We start from the raw sequence: 21,884 nt of genomic DNA on the forward strand, positions 1-21,884 counted from the left end.
ATTAACATAAAATACAATTAAGAATTTGAATTTTTTTTTGAAAAATACTTTTAGTTTAAAAGGTGTTTTTTTTAAGAAAAACACGATGTTTGACAAAATTTTAGGAAACATTTTAAATTTTTTTAAAAATGACTTAAATTGTAAAAAATAAAAATAACTTAGGATGTGTCTGGTATGTGCAAATAAAGAGTGAGAATAAATATTTTATTTATATTTCCATTTCAATTTTTGTATTTGGATGCATATAGGAATATAAGGTTAAAATGATAATTTTTTTTTCATGAAAATTTAAAAAAAGAAATAAATTGTCAATAATACCTATATATTTGAGTTAAAATTAGTAAAACAAAATCTCACATTATACATCATTTGAAATACTTTTTTATTTTTATTTAAAAAAATCCTTAAAAGTTTTTTTTCTTGCTAAATAATAAAAACCTATTTGGCTACGTGATTTAGAAACAAAATTTATACTTCTTTGTTATTTGGAAACAATTTTTTAAAATAAGTTAAAATAGAAAACTGTTATTCCATTTTGTAATCTAGTAACAAATCCATATAATAAAAAATTTGGCTCCTTTATACCTTAAAAAAATTAAATTTTATTTTTTTTATATTCATTTAAAATGAAATAGCATTAATAATTATTAATTTTGAATAATCATTCTTTATTTAAAAAAATTAATTATGATTTTATAAGATGTTAATATCCATATTTTTATAATATTTATAAAAACATATAAATAGTATTAGAAATTATTAATTTTGAATTATTATTATTTATTTTTAATAAAATAAATCAATTAATATTAATAAATGTATTTTTATAATATTTATATAAAAAAAAATTTATGGTTTTATTATATTGTTAATATTCATATTTTATTAAAAAAACTATTTTTTTTAATTTATTTATAATTAAAAATATGTTTTGTTTTTAATACGACGTGAATTAATTTAATTTATATTATATAAATTAAATTTATAAGTTTTATTTTTTACAAAATCAAAATAAAAAATATTTTTAAAAACAACTTACCAAAAAAATTCTTTAATTTTTTAATTTTTAAAAATAAGGAATCAAAATACTTACTAATGGGATGAATTGAAATCCTAGATTTTATTTCCATTGGAATATAATAATATAACGAAAATAGAAACCAAAATGCATATGTGTACCGGTGCGTTGAACCCATGAAGTGAACCAAACCCAAAGGCCACCCGCGTCGGCTCGTGGAGTCTGTCTAAGGACTCGCATTCCATTCCATTTCACTCCCTTTTTTTCTCTGCAGAAAGCGATTCGAGTCAAGCGATTCCCATCAAAACCCTAATTTTTTTTCTTTCTCTTTCATCAATCTCGTCATCTTCATCCAGGTCGCAATTTCACTTCTCTCTCAATATATACGAAAAAAAAGAAAAGAAGATACGATCTTTGTATTTGGATAATAAAAGATCGTAGCTATTATTAGTATTGTTATTTTAGTGTAGTTTCTATTTGAATCATTTCTCTGTGCTGTGTTTGGTTGCCTAGAAAACGCAGGAAAAGAAAGGAAAGGCAAGGCTTTTTTGTGCTAGGTTTTTCATTTCTGGGGCACAGGAGCTACGCTTTATGTAGCTTTCAAAATATTCGTTTGTTTTTCATCGATATTCTCAGTTTCCAAGCAGTTCTTATGATCGCGCATTAATTGTGGATCGGAGCTCTGAAGCGAGATTTTTGAATTTGTTAGGGGGCGTTAATTGAAGGCACGATGTGGGCGATTGTGAGGCGAAAGGTTGCTTCTGGAAGCTCGGCTGCTTCGGTAGGTCCAGATAGATTAATTAATATATTTTGTTGATTATTTATTAAATTTCAACTGTCTGTTTATGCTTGTCTTTGCGTGAATCTGTGTTAGCTCATTGTATACGAAATGGTGTTATGACTTGTTATTCTATTGTCTTGATCAGGTTTTAGGGCAGTCATTGAGTAAGATTCGACCTGCTGCGGCATCCGTACCGCGAGGATACACAACCACTGCAAAAGAGGTGTTTACAGCTTCAATTAGTTTCTCAAATTGTTTAAAACAAATAATGTTTGTTAACTAATCAAACTGATATCATCTGGTATCAATTTATCTGCTGTCGTATTGTAGAATAGTCAATATGTTGACGTCTTCATTTGTTTATTTTTAATTTTTGATTTAGCCGTCTGAATTTTATTGGTTTGAATTTGAATTGGTTGAAATTGCTGAATCTACATTAGGACTAGCTTTGGACGTGGGGGTTTTAGATATTTTAATTAATTTTCTGTTTACTGCTGATTTTTCCAAAGTTGTGCACGAGATTTGAGGCAATTTGTATTAAGTTAAAACAAAAATTGTCTGGTTTTCTGAATTAACAACTGAACTTTTCTATCAGAAAATATGCAGCAATTCAATTTGACGCATTGTTTCATTTTGAATTAGAAGTTGGATGATGAGTCAGGACTAGTTGATGAATAGAGCAATCATCAATTGGAAATTGGGAGTTCTGTAAGTACTCACTTGGGATTTTGAGGGCAAACCAATTGTTTTATGGGCTTTGAGCTGGATGGTGGCAGAATAACTTTGTTGGATTATTATTGAGCAATTAAATAGCATTTCCTTCACCTCTTTGTGTTTTGGCTGGTACTTTTCTTCAGTACATCTGTCATCTGAGTCATTAATCCTTTTCAATAAATCTACGTATGTTGTGAGTATATATATACCTCATACTAGTTAAAATCATTGGATTGATTTGTGGGAGAAATGTCTATATTGTCTTGTTTCTAGTCTGTGTATTATCATGTATTGGTAAATTGATACGCTTATATCACGGCCCTATTGAGATTTTTTATATTGAATGATATAACTGGCCAATTCATTTGAATTAGATTCCCTTAGGTTCCATTCAGATCATGAACTGCGCAAGGATGAAGGGAAAGAGAAGAAAAGGAAAAATGAACAAAAATAAAAAATAAGTTTGAACCTGTAAAAGATTTTTGGATCTGTTTCCGTTTTTCTCATTTTATATAAAAAATGAAGAATTTGAAAATGTTTTAAGTTTTAAATATTTGTTTTTAAGTTTCAGTTCTGTTCTAGTTTCCATGGCAAGCCAAATAAGAAAATATGAGATTCTTTCCTTTTTTTTCCGTTTGATTTGTACTTCTCAATATGCAAATGGACCATCAAACTCAGATAATAGCTCTCTCTCTTTTTTCTCTCCTTTCACTTTCAGTAAGTTGTGGTTGACTTTAGAATTGTAGTTTGCTTTGTTGTCATCCAATATATAAACTTCTGACTCGTTTTCCTACAACTATTTTGTGCAGGCATTACTTCTTGGAGGAGGATCAAAAATTATACGGAATGTTGGTCACTACAAGTATCTGGGTAATTATACTATACTCTGTACCATGACCCTTACCTTGTGGCACAAAAATTATTTTGGACATGTGATTCTGCTTCAATTTTGTTACTGATTTTGCTAAAATTTCGTGTCATCGCAGGTTCTCTAGTTAGTTCAAAGCCTGTGAGGTTAGCAACATATCCATATTTCTCTTCTTTTTTTTTTTACTCTCTTTTCTTTTTGTGAGGGGTTCTGAGGTGGCACCAGCTAAGTTAATGAAACCTGACACTGAATGAATTTCTTTTAATCTTTTTGAGTATTAAAATTCTCTTTTGGCTGCCTCAGACACTTATAATTTGTCAAGAAAAAAATTAGGATCTCCATCAACAAAAAAAAAAAAAAGGTTTCATCATGTTAAGCACTTTATTATTTCTTCTTGCGTCAAGTTTATATATTTTTTTTACCTCATCTTAAGATGTTTGTGGTGTACAGAGAAGTTACGTCATTTCTTCAAATAGATTCTCCAATCCAAGTGCAGCATAGGCCATTTTCTTCAGACAAAGGTGTGATTCCATCATGATTCTCTGGGTGATTTTATTTTAAAATATATGCTGTCCTCAGTGTTAAATCTGCATAAACTCAATTGCTCAATTTTCGTAATGAAGGTGATCTGGTGGATGCTGTTGTGCCTTTTATGGGTGAATCTATTAGCGATGGCACTTTGGCAAAATTCTTAAAGAGTATGTTGTCCAACAGAGCTGGTTTATAAGTGCTTCTGTTGCAAGATCTATTGTATGCTTTATGCCGTAAATACCGTATGCAACTATAATTTAATCTCTTTTGGGACTCATTCTCTGATAAATTTGGAGCAGAACCTGGTGACCATGTAGAAGTTGATGAGCCAATTGCCCAAATTGAGACTGATAAGGTATTTCTGCTAAGTTTCATTGATCAAAATGTTTCCTTTCTGAAAAAATTGCTGACTATTATTCAAATGACATAACTAGGTGACAATTGATGTTGCGAGTCCTGAAGCTGGTGTGGTCCAAAAGGTGATGTATCAGAGGAATGCATAATGAATTAATTACGAATGCATTAACTTTTTAGCTCTTCTATTCTTAGAAAATCAACGTGGTCCTGAATTTGTGTTATTGGTTTATGCATATAATTTCTGTTAGTTTGTAGCCAAAGAAGGTGATGTCGTGGAGCCAGGTACCAAGATAGCTGTGATTTCAAAGTCTGGTGAAGGTGTAACACATGTTGCTCCATCAGAGAAGACGCCTAGCAAGGCGTCTCCTGAGCCTTCTCCTACAGAAAAGGAGGCAGTGGATAAGCCAAAGCCTAAATCAGAAACTCCTCCTCCTAAGGAGAAGCCTAAAGCACCTGCACCACCACCTCCTAGACCTTCAGCTACAGAACCTGTGCTTCCTCCCAAGGAGAGGGAAAGAAGAGTAAGCATCATGAACTTAATTATTTATTAAAATATACCTGTAATCCTGTCTGTTAGGGGTTCTGTAAAATTACTATATTCCACTTCATTTGAGGGAGGGAGCTGGATGGGGGTTGAGTGGTCTGTTTCTTACTAAGTTCAGATCCTGGTGCTACAATATTTGGAACTTATTCTTATTGCAGGTTCCTATGACAAGATTAAGGAAACGTGTTGCAACACGTTTGAAAGATTCTCAAAACACTTTTGCAATGCTGACCACATTCAATGAAGTTGATATGTAAGTTGTATGTTACAGTTTGAATTATTTTGATTATAGTCAGTATTATCTCATTTTTTTGTCCACTTAATGTAGCTGCCTTTCATTTTAGCCAAGTGCCTGATCTTTGTTCTGAATCCATCTTCATGTTTATATAGTTTTTATATATGAAACATGATCATGTGTGCATAGTTCCATCATGCTGTATATAATCCATTTTCCCTTTCCATTTCAGAAAATATTAATTTGTTGACTCACTTTTTCGTTGCTGCTGTGTGCTTATTTTGTTTAGGACAAACTTAATGAAGCTCCGTTCTGATTATAAAGATGCTTTTCTTGAGAAGCATGGAGTGAAGTTGGGGCTGATGTCTGGATTTATTAAAGTATGCATTAGGATTTGATGTCATTCAGTTCGTTACTATTCAGGTGTTAACATGTTTGTGTGTTTGTGTTCATTCAAAATTGCACTTTTCAGTCATGAATCTTAATTATTTTTCAGGCTGCTGTTAGTGGGCTCCAGAATCAGCCCATCATCAACGCTGTTATTGATGGGGATGACATTATTTATAGAGATTACATTGATATCAGTATTGCTGTTGGTACGCCCAAGGTTTGTTCCTAGTCTAGTTAATAATAGAGCGTTGGGATGCTCAGTGATAATTCAATTGGTTAGTAGTGCTTTACATTGCATCTAAACATACGATTTTGCAGCTGATATGGAAGCACTACCATGATTGCCTTACACTATGTGAATAAGGTCATTTATTGCAAAAGAGAGTGAAGAAAAATGAAGTCATTGAAATACTATAAAAAACACCATGGATTCATTTTAAATTGTATATAAAACGGAATGCAGTCAATTGGATTTCCATGAGACATCTGACGCTCTCTGTGTAAGTTTATTAGGACTGTTAAAGGTAATTTGGTACAAAAAAGTGTGATCATGTTGGTAGAGAAACATGTTTGAGAAGATAGTCATTGGGAGATCATGTCATTTTCATTTCATGCAAAAAAATGCAAATGTGTAACTGTTCACATGTATGCATCCTCATTACATTATTAAAAAGTTGATAGCATGGGCCATCTAGCAGAATGGTTTTGTACCATGAGCTGAGTACCATTTGTGGGGTCTCTGAAACTCATTTTTACCTAGTAGTAATTATGTGTTAGTAGAAACTTAGAGGGCTTTTTGGTAAAACTTAATACTTAATGCTTAATGATTTGAAGCGACTTTAAGTTAAATTGTGCTTAAGTCATTACTTTGATTTATTACAGTCATTTTTGACTTAATTACAATGTTAAGTTACTTTACCAAACATACTTAATATGTTTGATAATTTAAATTAAGTCATTAAATTATATTGGTTCAATAAGTTGATTTATCAAACAACCTTTTACTTGACTTCTTTCAAAATTTTGATTTATAATGTTTAGTGAGGTACATCATCTCTTTTATTTTTTGTCTCAATTAAATGCTTAGTATTGTTTTGTCAAACTAAAATTGGCAAAGGTTGAAATAGGGTTGTTTTTGAAAATGAGGATTTTTTGATCCAAAGTTTGAAATATTCTTTTGTTTGTTATTTGTGGTCTTGGCCAAACTTGTGTATAGCTGAATGACTTAATTCTTTAATTAACTTTTTTGAGTGGTTGGGCTATAGATGAGGGTAGATGAGTTTTTTGTATCCTTCTTTCTTTTGTTTTTGCCTATAGGTGCTTGTTGTATACTTCCTGTATGCTTTAGGTTAATCGTTGGGCATCCTGTTTTTATTAATATATTCTTTTTGTGCCTTTGAAATAAAAAAAAATAAAAAAATTAGCAATTCAAACTAAGCCCAACAACACCTCCCCCTCTCTGAAAAACTCCATCTTTGTGATAGGGATAGATTGAACACTCCTTTAGAAAGGTTGCACCTAGCAGCTTTCCCCAATATTTTATATTCATTTGATTGTGAAAAAAGATCTTTTATTCTTTTCAAACTATGGAAATATCTATTTATTTAAAAAAAGATTGACATCTTGTTGTTGTGATAAGAATAGACTGATCACTCTTTTAGAAAGGTTGTACTAGTGGCTTTCCTTTATATTTTATATATATTTTTTGATGGGAAAATAATGTGTAGTATTAGTATAGCGCCTTGCAAAAAAGAGGGGGGGTGCCACAACCCATGTATCAAAAGTTGTCTAGAAAGCTCCTCATTAGGAAGAAAAGAAACATGGTTTGCATGTCAAAGACAATAGGTAGTGGGTTGCTGTCAGTATGGACTCCACCTCCGATGGGTTTGATTAAGTTAAACTTTGATGTGGTGTGGAAAAAAAATAAGTGGTCTAAAAAAACCACCTAAGCAGATTGGTTTTGCATGAATTTTTTTTTTTTTTATAATTTGGTTTTATAAGTTTCAAATCAAATGAAATGGGTTTAGTCTATGGTTTTACTTTCCAAAAATTGAAATAGATCGAATTGAACAAGCAATTATTTATACACCTGAATACATGTGTTGTGTATTTATTAATTTCTTTGTAACATAAATTTTCATGATTTTCCATACTTTGAAACAAATTGGGTTGATGTATGACACGAAATATGGGATGAAAAATAATAAGTTATGTCTATTAGATTAACTATACACACAGTTTATATAGGAGATTACAAGAGAAGAAATAGGAAACAAGAGATATAATAGGAAATTAACTTATTCCTAAATCATAAAACTATCTATTTACAAAAATAGGAAACTAATAAAACTATCTATTTACAGAAATAGGAAACTAACATAATAGGAAAATAATTCTCCTATTTTATTTACAGCTCGACAGTCTCCCTCAAGCTGAGGAATAGATGTCTTCCATTCCCAGCTTGAATACAAGATCGTGAAACATTGAACTGTTCAACCCTTTTGTTAGGATATCAGCTAATTGATGTTCTGATGGAATATAGGACATACACACTACTCCTTCCTCCAATTTTTCTTTGATGAAATGCCTATCAATCTCAATATGTTTTGTCCTATCGTGTTGTATAGGGTTATGAGCAATATTGATAGCTGACTTGTTGTCACAATAGAGCTTCATAGAATCATCCCACTTGATTCTCAAATCATCTAGAATAATCTTCAGCCAAAGTAGTTCACACAACACTTGAGCAATGACCCTAAACTTTGATTCTGCAGACGACCTTGCTATTACATTCTGCTTTTTACTTCTCCATGTTACCAGATTACCTCCAAGAAAAGTACAATACCCTGTAGTTGATCTTCGATCCACTAGGGAACCTGCATAGTCAGCATCAGTATATGCTTCTAGAGTAAGAGTATTGTTCTTCTTGAACAAAATTCCTTTCCCGGGGTTGCCTTTCAAGTAATGTAGCACCCTATAAGCAGCTTGAAGATGAGGTTCTCTTGGATCATGCATGAATTGACTGATTACGCTCATCGAGTAGGCGATATCTGGCCGAGTGTGAGCAAGGTATATGAGCCTACCAACCAGCCTCTGGTACATTCCTTTATCCATAACTGGTTCTTCTTTAGCTTCTCCCAACTTGTGGTTTGGATCCATTGGGGTAGAGACTGGTTTACACCCAATCTTCCCTGTTTTTGCCAATAAATCAATCACATACTTTTGTTGAGAGATGAAGATCCTTTGTGTAGAATATGTCACCTCAATACCGAGGAAGTACTTCAGTTTCCCTAGTTCCTTTATTTCAAACTCTGTTGCTAATCTCTGCTTCAATTCATGCTTTTCTCTCTCATCATTTCTAGTCACTATGATGTCGTCAACATAGACTAGAAGAACAGTTACTCCCCTTGAAGCCGAGTGCTTAATGAAGAAAGTGTGGACACCTTGGCTTTGTTCGTACCCAAACTCTTTCATGACTTTTGCATATCTCCCAAACCAAGCCTTAGGAGATTGTTTTAGCCCATAAGGGCCTTTTTTAGCTTGCACACCTTGTTACCCGTGTTTCCCTCAAATCTCGGTGGGATTTTCATGTAAATCACTTCATCTAAATCACCATGAAGAAATGCATTTTGAACATCATACTGTAGGAGTTGCCAATTGTAGTGGGCAACCAGTGACAACAGGATTCTTACAGTATTCATTTTTGCAACTGGTGAAAAAGTCTCTTGATAATCAACTCCATAAGTTTGAGTATACCCTTTGGCTATCAATCTTGCTTTATATCTCTCAAGAGATCCATCAGCCTTATATTTCAGTGTGAAAATCCACTTGCAATCAACAATGTTTTTCCCTTTCGGTCTTTCAACAATCTCCCATGTTTTATTGTTTTCTAATGCACTCATCTCCTCTCATAACATTTTTCCATTCCCTTTTTGTCAATGCCTCAAAAACAATGTTAGGGATGATAGTGGTGTTTAGACTCACAATAAAATTCTTGTGGGCTGGTGATAGATGCTTAAGAGACACATAGTGTGATAGTGGATAGAGTGGTTGGTTAGCGCATTCTTTGGTGCCTTTTCTAACAACAATAGGAAGGTCTAGGTCTAGGTTGTCTGTTGAGTCAGTGGAAGTTTCACCAGGTTGTGCATGTAAAGGTGGGTTTGATCTTACCGTGATTTCATTCCTAGGGTCTAAGTTGGATTCTTGAATCTGCTTTTGTTCTGGAATGGCCTTTTCCCTTGAATACACCTTAGGAACCTATGGAAAATTGCGAGTGACACTGGCTGGAACAGGGGATGACACGGGTTCAGTGGTAAAATTGGGTGACTCAGGTGTGATTGACTCGGATGACTCAGGTTCGGATGACTCAGGTTCTTCATCACCATGGGTTGAGACATGAGGAAGGTCAAGAGGTTCAAAGGATTCATAAGGACTATCTTCCATCATTGAAATATCCCCCTGAAGAGAGGACTTGGGAAAAAAAAGTTTATTTTCTGTGAAGGTGACATCTGCAGAGATGTAAAATTTTCTGGCTGAGGGATTGTAACACTTGTATCCTTTTTGAGTGGATGAGTAACCAAGGAAGACGCATTTTATGGCTCGAGGGTCTAGCTTATCTCTATGTTGGCTGTGGACATGAACAAATGCAATGCACCCAAATACCCTAGAAGTGAGCCCATTTGAGGTTTTGAAGTGTGGATAGAAACTCTTAAGTATATCTATGGGGCTTTTGTTGTCTAACACTCGTGAGGGAATTCTATTTATCATGTATGTGGCAGTAAGAACAGCTCCCCCCCAATAGGACTTAGGAACATTCCCTTGAAAGAGTAAGACTCGGGTTGTGTTGAGTAAATGCCCATTTTTCCTCTCGGCTACCCCATTTTGTTGGGGTGTGTTAATACATGATGAGTCATAGAGAATGGCATGTGATTGAAAATAGGGTGACAAAGTCTGGTTGAAGTAATCTCTAGCATTGTCTGTCCTAAAACTTTTTATTTTAACCCCAAATTAGTTTTGAACCATTAAGTGGAAATTAGGTATAACAATGCTAACATTAGATTTTTGTTTAAGAAGAAAGATCCATGTAACCTGAGTGCAGTCATCAATTAAGGATACAAACTAACGAGCCCCAGAAACATTAGGTATAGTCGAAGGACCCCATATGTCACTATGAATCAAATGAAAAGGATGAGAACTTCTTTTATTACTAATAGGAAAAGATACACGAGTATGTTTTGGCAATTCACAAGTTTTGCAATGAAACTCATAAATATCTAATCCTTGGAACAAATGAGGAAACATGACCTTTAAAACCTTAAAAGATGGATGACCTAGACGTAGGTGATATAATCAAATGGTATCTTTATTTGAGGAACTAAGAAAAGACAACGACAAATTATTACTAGTTTTCTAGATGATTCAAGGTGGTAAAGACCGCTCCTTTCCTTAGCAAGTCCAATCCTCCTCCCCGAGCCTTGTTCTTGAAGAACACAATAAGAAGGGAAAAAATAGCATAACATTTAAGATCATGGGTAAGCTTTTGAATGGAAACAAGGTTGGCCGACAATTTTGGTACATGGAGGACATTTTTAAGAATAAGGGTAGGTGTGATGTATATGCCTCCGAAACCTACAATGGTAGCTAAAGAGCCATTGACCTTGTTACTTGGGCTTGGGGTATAGGTATTGAAAAGTTGAGATTTGGAGGTCATATGGTTTGTGACATTGGAGTCTATTATCCAAGAGTCATCATAAACTCTATGTGAGACATTTATACAAAAAGAGAGTGAACGTGTACCTAAATTTTCCAACATCTTCCAGGAAAAAACCTGATCTCTTGGAATTAAGACAGATCGCGAAACAAAAAAATCATCAGCAATGAAAGCTAGAAAAAGAACATGTGAATAAAAAAAATCCAGCTATGAAGGCCAAAAAAATGGCAATGAAGGCTAAAATGATGCCCAGGTCTTAAAAACCTACAGCTCTGATACCATGACAAGAAATATGGGATGAAAAATAATAAGTTATGTCTATTAGATTGACCATACACAGTTTATATAGGAAATTACAAGAGAAGAAATAGGAAACAAGAGACATAATAGGAAACTAACTTATTCCTAAATCATAAAAATATCTATTTACAGAAATAGGAAACTAATAAAACTAGCTATTTACAGAAATAGGAAACTAACATAATAGGAAAATAATTCTCCTATTTTTTTTACAGCTCAACAATGTATATTATTTTAATATGAATTTAGTTATGTATTATTGTAACTTTGAGACTTAGTACTTATCCATTTGGACTATGGTAAAAGGATTTGAATTGAGACTAAGGCTTTGAAACACATTGGGTAGATGTATATTATTTTAATATGAATTTAGTTGTGTATTATTGTAACTTTGAGACTTAATTGTTATCCATTTGGACTATGGTAAAAGGATTTGAATTGAGACTGATGCTTTTTAGCTAGTTGCAATAGTATTATTAATACCTTTTGGCTTGCATGTTTATTATTAGGTATTTTGCATTTTATCCCAAATTAACAAAAAATGGTCGATTTAGAAATAGAACTGAATCAAGTTAGACAGGTTTAGTGACTTAGGTTGTTCCTTTCCTTGGTCTCAATGTAATGATGTGCTAATCGTGGAGTTAAGCATATGCTTTCTTTGTACAAAAAATTTACCCTCTTGAGATGCATTTTGTTGCTCTTTTTACACATTTTCTTGTTTAATCCTTGACTTGTATAACTATCTTGCTGCCCTTTCCCCTTTTTTGTTCATCTTTTGTATTCTTGGAAGGATTTTTCACGCTTTGCTTGGGCTTAAAAATTTCATATCAACAAATTGTTTGTTTAGTGGAAAAAAAGGGTAAGTAGAAAAGAAACAGAATGAACAACAAACATCCTTAGTTGATCGTATCAAAAAAGCATGGAGAGTTGCTCCTTTGTGCTTGTTGTGAGCTTTTTGGAAGAAAAGGAACAAGAGGGCTTTTAATGATGTTGAACAGTCTAACTAAACAATCAAATCTGATTAAGCAATCAACTCCAATTGTATGTATAATTTTGTGAATTGTTCTATGGTGCATATAGAGGACTACACAACTTCTATGGTTTGGTTGAGCTTGTTGTGAGCTTAAAGTAAGGAGAGGATTTAAATATTTTTTTTTCTATTATTATATTTTACCTTTTTGCCTATACGAAGTGTTTTTTGTATAGTTTGTGTGCACTGTACTACACCTTTTTGGCCTCTCAAACAAAAAAAAGGTCTAACAAAGAGCAAGATTTTTTTTGATAGGCAAATGGGAAAATATATTAAAAGCGCCTAAGAGGAGGTACACCAAAATATACATGATGTATACAATAATAGACGCCCAATGCAAGCGAGAAGAAGTTAAACAAAAAAAACCCCCTTTCCTTACTTGAAGCTCAAGTAATCTACACAATCTATCATGGTCATTGAGTGGTTTTTTATGTACACTCTAACCAAATTTACAAAAATATATATAAATCAGATTTGATTGCTTGGTCTAATTGCTCAACTTCCTTAAAAGACCTCCTATTCCTTTCTTATCAAAGAGTCCAAAACAAGTATAAGGGTGTGACCCTCTAAGCTTTCCACTCTTTCTTCCCCATGAAAGAGCCATGCCACCCAAAAGGTTCCTTCTAATTGAAAAGTGCATTACCTAAACCACTCCAAAGGGAGAAAATATCAATTGTCACAACAAACTTGCTTTGGAACAATGGAGAAGCAAATGATCTGTCGTTTCTCCCTTGCCTTTGCACAAATAACACCTATTGTGCAAAGTTTTCCCCCTCCTTTTGAGTTGATCAAAAATTAGAATTCTGCCCCAAGTCACTTTCTAGGCAAAGAAACGAACCTTCAATGGTGCCCATGTGCTCCACACTACCTGCCATAGGAAAGGCTATCTATCTCCCTTAGTTGAGGATGAATAAAGGTATCAAATTGAATTTTTTTCGCTCTTGGACTCATTCCATCTCAATTTTTTCCTTTTCCTTTTTAATTGACAATCATTGCAATTTTTATAACAAAGTCTTCATTTCCTCAAGCTCCCAATCATTAAATTGCCTTGAAAAGCGGGGCTCCAACCCCCCTCCCCCTTCCCTAACTTGCTCCCACGCCTCCGCTACCCATCCATCTTTGTTTGACGTAAAATAGTGAATAAGTTTGGGAAGGCTTCTTCTAAGGGTAAATCCTCACACCATACATCTTTCCAAAATTTGACTTGCTTTTGATACCCTCCCACTCATTTTTGACAGCTTTCCACACCCCAATTTCATATCCTTATCTTGTCCTTGTCGAACACCACCTCCCCCTTCCTTCTTTATGAACAAAAAGATACTCATCTTTATGTACTCTCTCATTCCTCCCTTTCCACAAGCAGCAAAACAGGTAGGCAGGTCAGAGTTAATCTCCGCACCAACTTTGTTACAATGAATAAGGATTTGGTATTCATAAAAAATAAAAAATAAAAAAATGGATTTGGTTTTCTATCTCTTTAGTTCTCTTACAGAAATTGCATTGTTAACTAAGGACCACCCTCTTTTCACAATTGGTCAATGTTGAGAATCTTCTTCCAAGTAGCCTTGAAACAAAGAAACAAACGTTTAAAGTTGCACTAGAGCCTCACACCTCCTTTGCAGAAAAGACATTCGCTCTTACATTGTACAAAAAAGTTAATAAGAATTGACCAAAAAATGTAGCTCCTTCATCTCTTTGAACCATCTTCCCAACCCCCGTCCTTAGTAGTCTCGTGGAATGAATGTACTCTAATAAACCACCCATTGTCTATAGCTCCCAATCTTGAAAGCGCTTGCAAAAACAAAGGTTCCTATGACCTTGATCTTCCTCTACCACCCATACATTTGTCACTTTTCTATTCTTGGCCACAACAAGACTAAAGAGATGGAAAAGCTTCAACCATAACCTAGTCCTAGGCCCATTCCTCATCCAGATTGAACTCTAGGTCTTAAACTCTTTCCATCCCCTTCTAATGGCTTTATAAATCCCACCCTAAAGGCCTTTCTTGCTTCTAGTGTACTCCATCCATCTAACACCTCAAAACTTGCCCTTAATGACCTTTCTCACAAATTATCTATCTCATTCACATATCTCCGCAACCATATAGCAAGCAAGACCCTATTCGAGGTAGAGAGCCTTTTGATTTCTAATCGACCATCCTTTTTTATTTACACGTACATATGGTTCACTAAGACAAAGCTTTCGCCTCTCTACTTGATTTGCCCACAAGAAGTCTTTCTAGATTTTCTCTAATCTTTTGTCGCTCTTGAAGTGACCATCAACAATCATCTATGATCGATTGATTTTTCGTCATTTATTGCATCAAAACACAATTTATAACTTAATTCACTATTCTAGAGTAGCTTGTACCCGATAAAAAATGGTTTTAGTATAAATTGTTGTAGTATAGTGGTTTTTAGGTGTTGTCCACTAGGATGAATTATTCTTAGCAGTTAAGGCTTGAATGGAGGAAAAAAAATGATTGTGATAAAGTGAAATTGATTTGATAAATCATGGTGAAAAATCAAAATAACAATGGTTTATAATTGAGAAGAACAATAAAATGTAAAATAAGAGAAAATTAATAGGAAAAGAAATTCTCGAAGTTAGGATTTTCTAGAAAATAATTTCTGTGGTAAATAGATGTTGAGATTTATTTTTTATCAAGTTAGATTAAAAATCTAAATTCTCATCTAAACCGAGTTTTGATTTAGCTTTAGGTCTAGATCTAATTTCAAATTAGGTTATTTAATCCAAGAGATCAATTTAAACTATATATTTAATTTATTTTAAATCATCTTCCAATGATTCATACAATACAACTATTCGATCTCATTAAATCTAACTTTAAGAATTTAATGAATCTATCCATTTTGGAATGTAACAGTCATTCAAAATAATTTGAAGAGAAAAACCCCCAAAATTCAAGTAATCAATCAATTGGATCAAATTACCTTTGCAATTCAAGCTCATTTATCTAATTCACCATCGATCTTGCCTCTAGATCCTCCTTCATTTGAGAACAATGAGATTTAGCCACTCATGCTTGGAGAGTTGGTCTCACAAGGCATGTTTGGCTAGTAAGAAAAAGAGAAAAATGAAGGAAAATAGAGAATTCTTTTAAGAGAGATAATATAGAAAATTCTACAATCAAAAGTGTTTCAAAAGTCTTTTTAATGAGAAATTCAAGTTTCTATTTATAGGCTAAGGTCAAGTGAACACTTGACATCATCTAAGAGGTTTTCTAGAAGCTTCTTCATTCAACAATTTGGAGTTAATCAGCAAAATAACCATTGTGCATAAGATATTCACATTTTGCACGATCTTGCGAAATTCTAAGGTGAGTGGCAGCAGCAACATGTTGAAACACTTTTTGGACCATTTCGCATGAGTGTGCGAAATTTTCGCATGTTCATGCAAAATCAGCTTGCACATCCCCCTTAGCTTGTAGCACAAATCCCTCTTAGCCTGTAGCATAAATCCCTCTTCTGTTCCATTTTGCATAGTCATGCAAAATTTTCGCATGATCATGCGAAATTGCACCACATGATTTTTAAGCTCCTCTTTGGTACTTCATTTGGTTCTTTTGACTCCCACTTTAACTACCTCAAATTGACTCCAAATTTTGATTTGATTACATTGCTTCTCCCTCAAAAGATTATTTGCCCTCTTCAATTTCATTTCTTTCTTTTGTCACTCAATGCATCAATATCACCTTGAAATAGCTCCAAAACTTTACAAAAATCGTTAGCATATCTTGCAAGGGCAACAATGTATTAATTGGGTATGTTAGACATAATTACTGCCCAAAAGGTATGGAATTCATGAGAATTATTATTTAAAATGTGTTATTTTTGAGTAGTAATCAATCTACCTTCCTTAGACAAATATGATCTCTCGAGAAGCCAACATTTCCTTAAAACACTTCTTTGTTGGATCCTAATTGAGCAAGATTTGAAAGAAGGTATCCTATGAAAGACCTAGATAGGTAGAATGAAAGGCGTTCATCCTACAACCAAGAAAAGAGGCTAAGGCTCTATTTGGGAAGTATTTTTGAAAATAGGTTAAGAACATTTCAAGATCCCAAATAGACTTTTGTTCTACAAACCATTAGAGAAAAAAAAAGTAGTTATCTAATGGTTTATAGAACAAAAGTCTGTTCGGGAATTTGAAATGTTCTTAACTTATTTTCTATGTTTTAAAAACAACTTTTATCTATAATGTTTTTTTAATCATTCTTCATATTTATATAATTATTTTTTAAAATAGTTCTTAGACAACAAGTGAAAACAATTGAGAAGAACTAAAAAGTGTTTATGAAAAGACCCTATTTTCTGTTTTTTGTTTTTAAGAGCAGAAAATTGCTTTTCAATTTCTGGTTACCAAATATGTTTTCCTTTTTTTTTGTGTTTTGGAGAATAGACAATTGTTTTAAAAAATAGTTTCCAAATAGGGCTTAATCTCTCCACCACTTGCCCCCCCCCCCCCCCCCCTATGGGGATTCTCTCACTTTTATTTTTATTTTATTTAATTTTTTAATTTTTGATAACTAAGGAACCTTCCATTGTTAAGCCCTTAGGACTCTCCATGGGACCTAAACCTCAGGGTACTGATTGCCCCGCAACAACTAGCACCGGGTAAATTCAAGGTATCATTAGTGGCAGGATTCGAATCCAACACCATGTGCCACTTATTGGAACCACACTTCCCAGTGTTCGTTCTGACCAATTAGGCTACCTTGGCGGGTCTCTCACTTTTATTATTAAGCCTTCAATCTTGACACTAGCTCAAAGCATGTTAGAACCTATTGCATATATCTCAACTACTCCTCACAAGCTCCTAAAACAACTGGGTATCATTCTTAAAACAAAGATGAGTCAATTTCTCCTGTACTCCTCCCCTTCCACTAGCCTTTAAGCTACTAATAAGCCCCTCTTGCATTGCCCCTCAAAATGCACGTCTTTAGAGCTTCCATTGCCAAGTTACCAACATAAATAAACAAAGAGAAATATGATTACCCTGCCTCAAGCCTCTAGAGCTCTAAAAAAGTTTGTAAGAGTCCATTCACCAATAATGAACATTTAGTAGGAAATGTAGTTATTAATTCAACCCACTCATTTGTGCCTAAATCCCATTTGCTTCATAATTGAAGGAAGAAACTTCCACTTCACATGATCATGTACTTTCATAATATGTAATTTGCACACTAACCTTGCTATTGAGCTATATTTTTCTTGGAATCTATTGGCTAATTTTCTATCAAAGTAGATTGTGGATTGGGAACTTTTACATTTTTTGGGGACTAGGAAGATATCTATTCATTTTTAGAGAGAAATTGATTGCCTTTTTCATGAATTGAGATTGTAGTTTTCTTTAGTTTTTTATTCGATCAAAATCTGAGAGAATGTATGGTAAAACTTAAATACTTTTTACTTAATGATTTGAGTTAACTTTAGGTTAAATCATTCTTAAGTTGTTGATTTAAAACTTATTACTTAATTTTTACTTTAAATATTAATGTTGTTTAGTAAAATTAACTTAAAATCCATTATAAATCATCAAATTGACATATTTACCCTTATTTTAACTAATGTTTATACTTTCATTAATCTTAAAACTATAAATTATTTTGTCGAACATTCATATATAAAGTATTATAAATGCATAAGATAATTACAAAAATATTTACTATAAAAGATGAGTTGTGAATGTGAAGCCATTGATGTAAAATATACTCACTAAATATGGACAAATAAGACAAAAGAGATTTGAGATTAAGAATAAGTTAACTATTTTGACTTAATATTTAAAGTTATTCTTGATCTTAAGTAGTGATATTAAATTATTTTACCAAACATGCTTAACCTATTTAATGACCTTAATTAAGTTATTAAATCATATTAAGTCATTGAAGTTAATTTATCAAACATCCTTTGGTTAGCTGGAATGAGTGCATTGATGGTAGTCCAGGTTTTTCACTTCTTTTGTTTACTTATTTGGAATAGATTGCCTCTCTCTTAAATTTACCGGACAACGAATGCCTTCATTTCCTTCAAGATAGTTATCTTCATTGGTCAATTTGTATCTGTAGTAATTTTCTGATATGCCCTTTCCATAGCTTTAAGTTTGCTTGGACTCTTATCTTTGGATGTGTATCTAAATGTGGTTTGCTTCCACTGAAATTCTTCTTCAAGGGACTTGTCGTTCCAGTGATTCGCAATGCCGACGGAATGAACTTTGCTGATATAGAGAAGGCGATTAACACTCTTGCAAGGAAGGCAAATGATGGCACCATATCTATCGATGAGATGGCTGGTGGCTCATTCACAATATCCAATGGTGGTGTCTATGGAAGCCTGTTGAGTACCCCAATCATCAACCCTCCCCAGGTAAGAAGCTTCATAGACCATTCTTCTATCCTGTTAGGATAATTTTAGGATTTCTTACTGTTCACATATTTCTTTTGAATTGTCTAATGAATTGTGAAACTTGGCTGAAGATGGGGCCCAATCCACACCCTTCCAGTAGGCCTAACTAAGATTGTGAAACTTGATCTCATCTACTGATCATATTGGCATTTGTTAAAACTAAGATTTGGGAAATGGTTTTAGAATCCTTGCATTGAAAAATTATTTTGAAGCAGAAACAATGTAGTACATAAATGGAGGAAAACATCTTAGTTGGTCACACGCATGTCTTTGGAGTTCGTATCCTGAAAGAAAGCAGATTCCCAGGTTGGGCATGTCTGCTCATTACACATATGGCCCAGGATTTGTGCATGACACTACAATCAATAATTTCATTCATCCCACTCTTAACATCCAATGCTTTTACCAAGATATTGTTTCCCATTTGAAACTGGCTTAGTTCTTTCCCTTTTCTTGATGATGTTTACAGTCAGCTATCTTGGGAATGCACTCAATAGTGAACCGTCCAATGGTTGTTGGGGGCAATGTCGTCTCAAGGCCAATGATGTACATTGCACTAACATATGACCACAGGCTGATTGATGGAAGAGAGGCAGTTTTCTTCCTGCGCCGTATCAAAGACGTCGTGGAGGATCCTCGGAGGCTACTTCTTGACATATAAAGACACCAGAAGCAGCATTCTGATTTCCTGTTTGTTGGTATACTCAGTTTAACTGAAGCAGAATAAACATTTTATGCCCTCGAATTCAAATTTATGTAGGGTTACTTAGTTCACCCTAGCAACAAGTTCTTCAATTGCGGCGCACCATAATTTCAGTTTGGTATGTGAGAATTCGTTAAATCTATGCGTTTCCTGTTTCAACTTTCAGAGGTTTTTCCCAGTTTGTTTTTGTCTGAAGGTGAGAGGGACCCTGGTTACTGCTGTGTTTACTCTTTCCTTTGCAACATAAAAATGTTTATTGCCCGGCTCAAAATTATGGGCTGTAGCCTGTTTTTTATATATTCATGTCAACTTTAAGCTGTATTTCGGCTGCCTGCTATACACTGTTTGAGACCAGGATAAGTTTTTATTTTTCACTTTACATAAGTGCTAAGTTTTATTAACTATGAAGTAGCTTTCCGGACAAGTCAAACAAAAAAAAAAAAAAAAAATTATTGACAATTTTCTACTCATCATCTCCAGGTATTCCGAATACTTCTCGGTAAGAGCGCATTGTGATTTAGGGAGAATATATTTTTGTATCTTTTTTCCTTGGGTGATTGCCCTTGTGTGTCGGGGTTTCGCTAGTTTGTTATTTTTTTCCTACAAAACAGAACGGCTATCCATTGACCAACGCAGTAGGCTATTTCACTAAGAATTCTTCCAAGTCTAATTTACTGTTAGCTGGACTTGTAGACACTGAAATTATGATAGAAGGCTTTTATTGTTGATTCAGTAAAAAGAGCATAATATAAATACCATATAGCATTGATCTAGCCACGTTACATGGGGCAATTCCTTCCAAAGATGTTCACCCTAACGCAATGGCAATGTGGTGGCTGCTCTTACTATTTAGCTTACGATATCATGACTGCGGTATCCTAGTGTGAAACTAAACAGCTTTTGGAGCCAAGTTTTTCATCATTGATCAGCTTGCACCTTATATAGCTAGAGTGTACAGCATGTTTGTCCGTCTACTAGCCACTATGTGATGTGTACGATCACAATGTTAGTTTTGTGAGATAGATGCAAAACGACGCATGCTAAGAGAAGCCTCCTCACATAGGGGATGGTCAAAAGGCAGGTTGGGGACAAGTCACCCAATCTCGAGCTTGTAATTTTTATTTATATTTATTTCTATTTCCTCTCAAAATAATAATAATAATAATAATAATCACAACAAAAGGAGGATGGCGAGTATAGGAAATTCTCATATTCGTCCCTATTTCATTTTTAAATTTTTAGAAATTAAAATTATATTTATAAAGAAATGAATATTATAATTTTTTTATAAATTATTTTTATGATTTTTTATTTATTTATTTTATATATTAAAGAAGTTGAAAAATTAAAAGATCAATTAAAATAATTTTTATTTAATATTATATATAATTGAGGCAAGGCAAGGGTAGGGGGACATATCTAAACCCAACCTAGGTTCAAAACAATTTTTCAGAGTTGTCTCAAACTCACTCATCTTGATCTCAAAGTCATCCCAAACTCACTTATCTTAATCCCAAATTCATTTTATTAGGGATGGGGTGACATAGGTAATAAAAAAAGTTTAACCCATTGTCATTTGTATCTTTACACATGCAATTCCCTTTGTGAGTAGTAACGTTAAATTGATGGCTAAGTACAGATCAGGCTCATTCCTTAAAGTTAATTCAAAACTAATGCTACCTTTTTTACTAGTTCATTTATTTAAGCACAAAAACAAGAATATATTTGGGATTCCTACTTGAAAGATAGAAAGTTGTCATGATGAATAAATGAAATTCATTAATATTTATATTATGATTTTGGTTCTCTTTTCATCATTCTATATTTAGCATTCAGGTCTACATCACTTGTATTGTACACGATTTGAATGCGTTAAAAGTGACAGAAAATTTAAGTCATATGTTCCTTGTAAGTAATTGAATTGTTCACGGTAAGTTCATGGACTTTAACAATTCATTTGAAATTTTAGTATACTATTTCCTAATTGGAAAGATGACTGGTTTTGGTTCTTATGGTGAATATATAACATGTGTGGTTATGCATTGGATAAGACTTAGGGTAAGTAATGAAATTAGTTATTGGATAGTTATGCCTTTACCAAGCTATTATATTGGATGAACTCTCAACTTTGAGAGAATATTGAGTAGTGTTAAGATCTCTAGTGGCTTTAACCTATGAGTGTGACCATAAGGTGATCATTTATTCTTTATGGATTGAGTTGTTGATTAAGGTAGGAAGGAACATGTATTATCAATATTACATGAATTTGAGACAC

At 33.6% G+C, this 21,884-nt stretch overlaps 1 protein-coding gene across 2 annotated transcripts; it reads left to right on the top strand.

The window, feature by feature from the left end:
* The first annotated feature begins 1,174 nt into the window (after positions 1 to 1,174).
* Positions 1,175 to 19,930, top strand: LOC100244395 (dihydrolipoyllysine-residue succinyltransferase component of 2-oxoglutarate dehydrogenase complex 1, mitochondrial). Of its 2 annotated transcripts, none has more exons than XM_010657076.3 (15): positions 1,175 to 1,555; positions 1,728 to 1,799; positions 1,945 to 2,022; positions 3,323 to 3,383; positions 3,500 to 3,527; positions 3,832 to 3,902; positions 4,005 to 4,079; positions 4,212 to 4,267; positions 4,347 to 4,391; positions 4,518 to 4,790; positions 4,972 to 5,066; positions 5,338 to 5,428; positions 5,545 to 5,655; positions 18,673 to 18,867; positions 19,376 to 19,930. In XM_010657076.3, the coding sequence occupies exons 2-15, from the start codon at positions 1,749 to 1,751 to the stop codon at positions 19,565 to 19,567; spliced, it is 1,422 nt and encodes a 473-aa protein (XP_010655378.1). In that variant the 5' UTR covers positions 1,175 to 1,555; positions 1,728 to 1,748; the 3' UTR covers positions 19,568 to 19,930. The 2 variants fall into 2 exon arrangements, with proteins under 2 accessions (XP_010655378.1, XP_002266593.2); XM_002266557.5 differs by having other exon boundaries at positions 1,177 to 1,374.
* The last annotated feature ends 1,954 nt before the right edge of the window (positions 19,931 to 21,884 follow it).

This window comes from Vitis vinifera, chromosome 10 (assembly GCF_030704535.1).
Source record: "Vitis vinifera cultivar Pinot Noir 40024 chromosome 10, ASM3070453v1".
Taxonomy (NCBI): Eukaryota; Viridiplantae; Streptophyta; class Magnoliopsida; order Vitales; family Vitaceae; genus Vitis; species Vitis vinifera.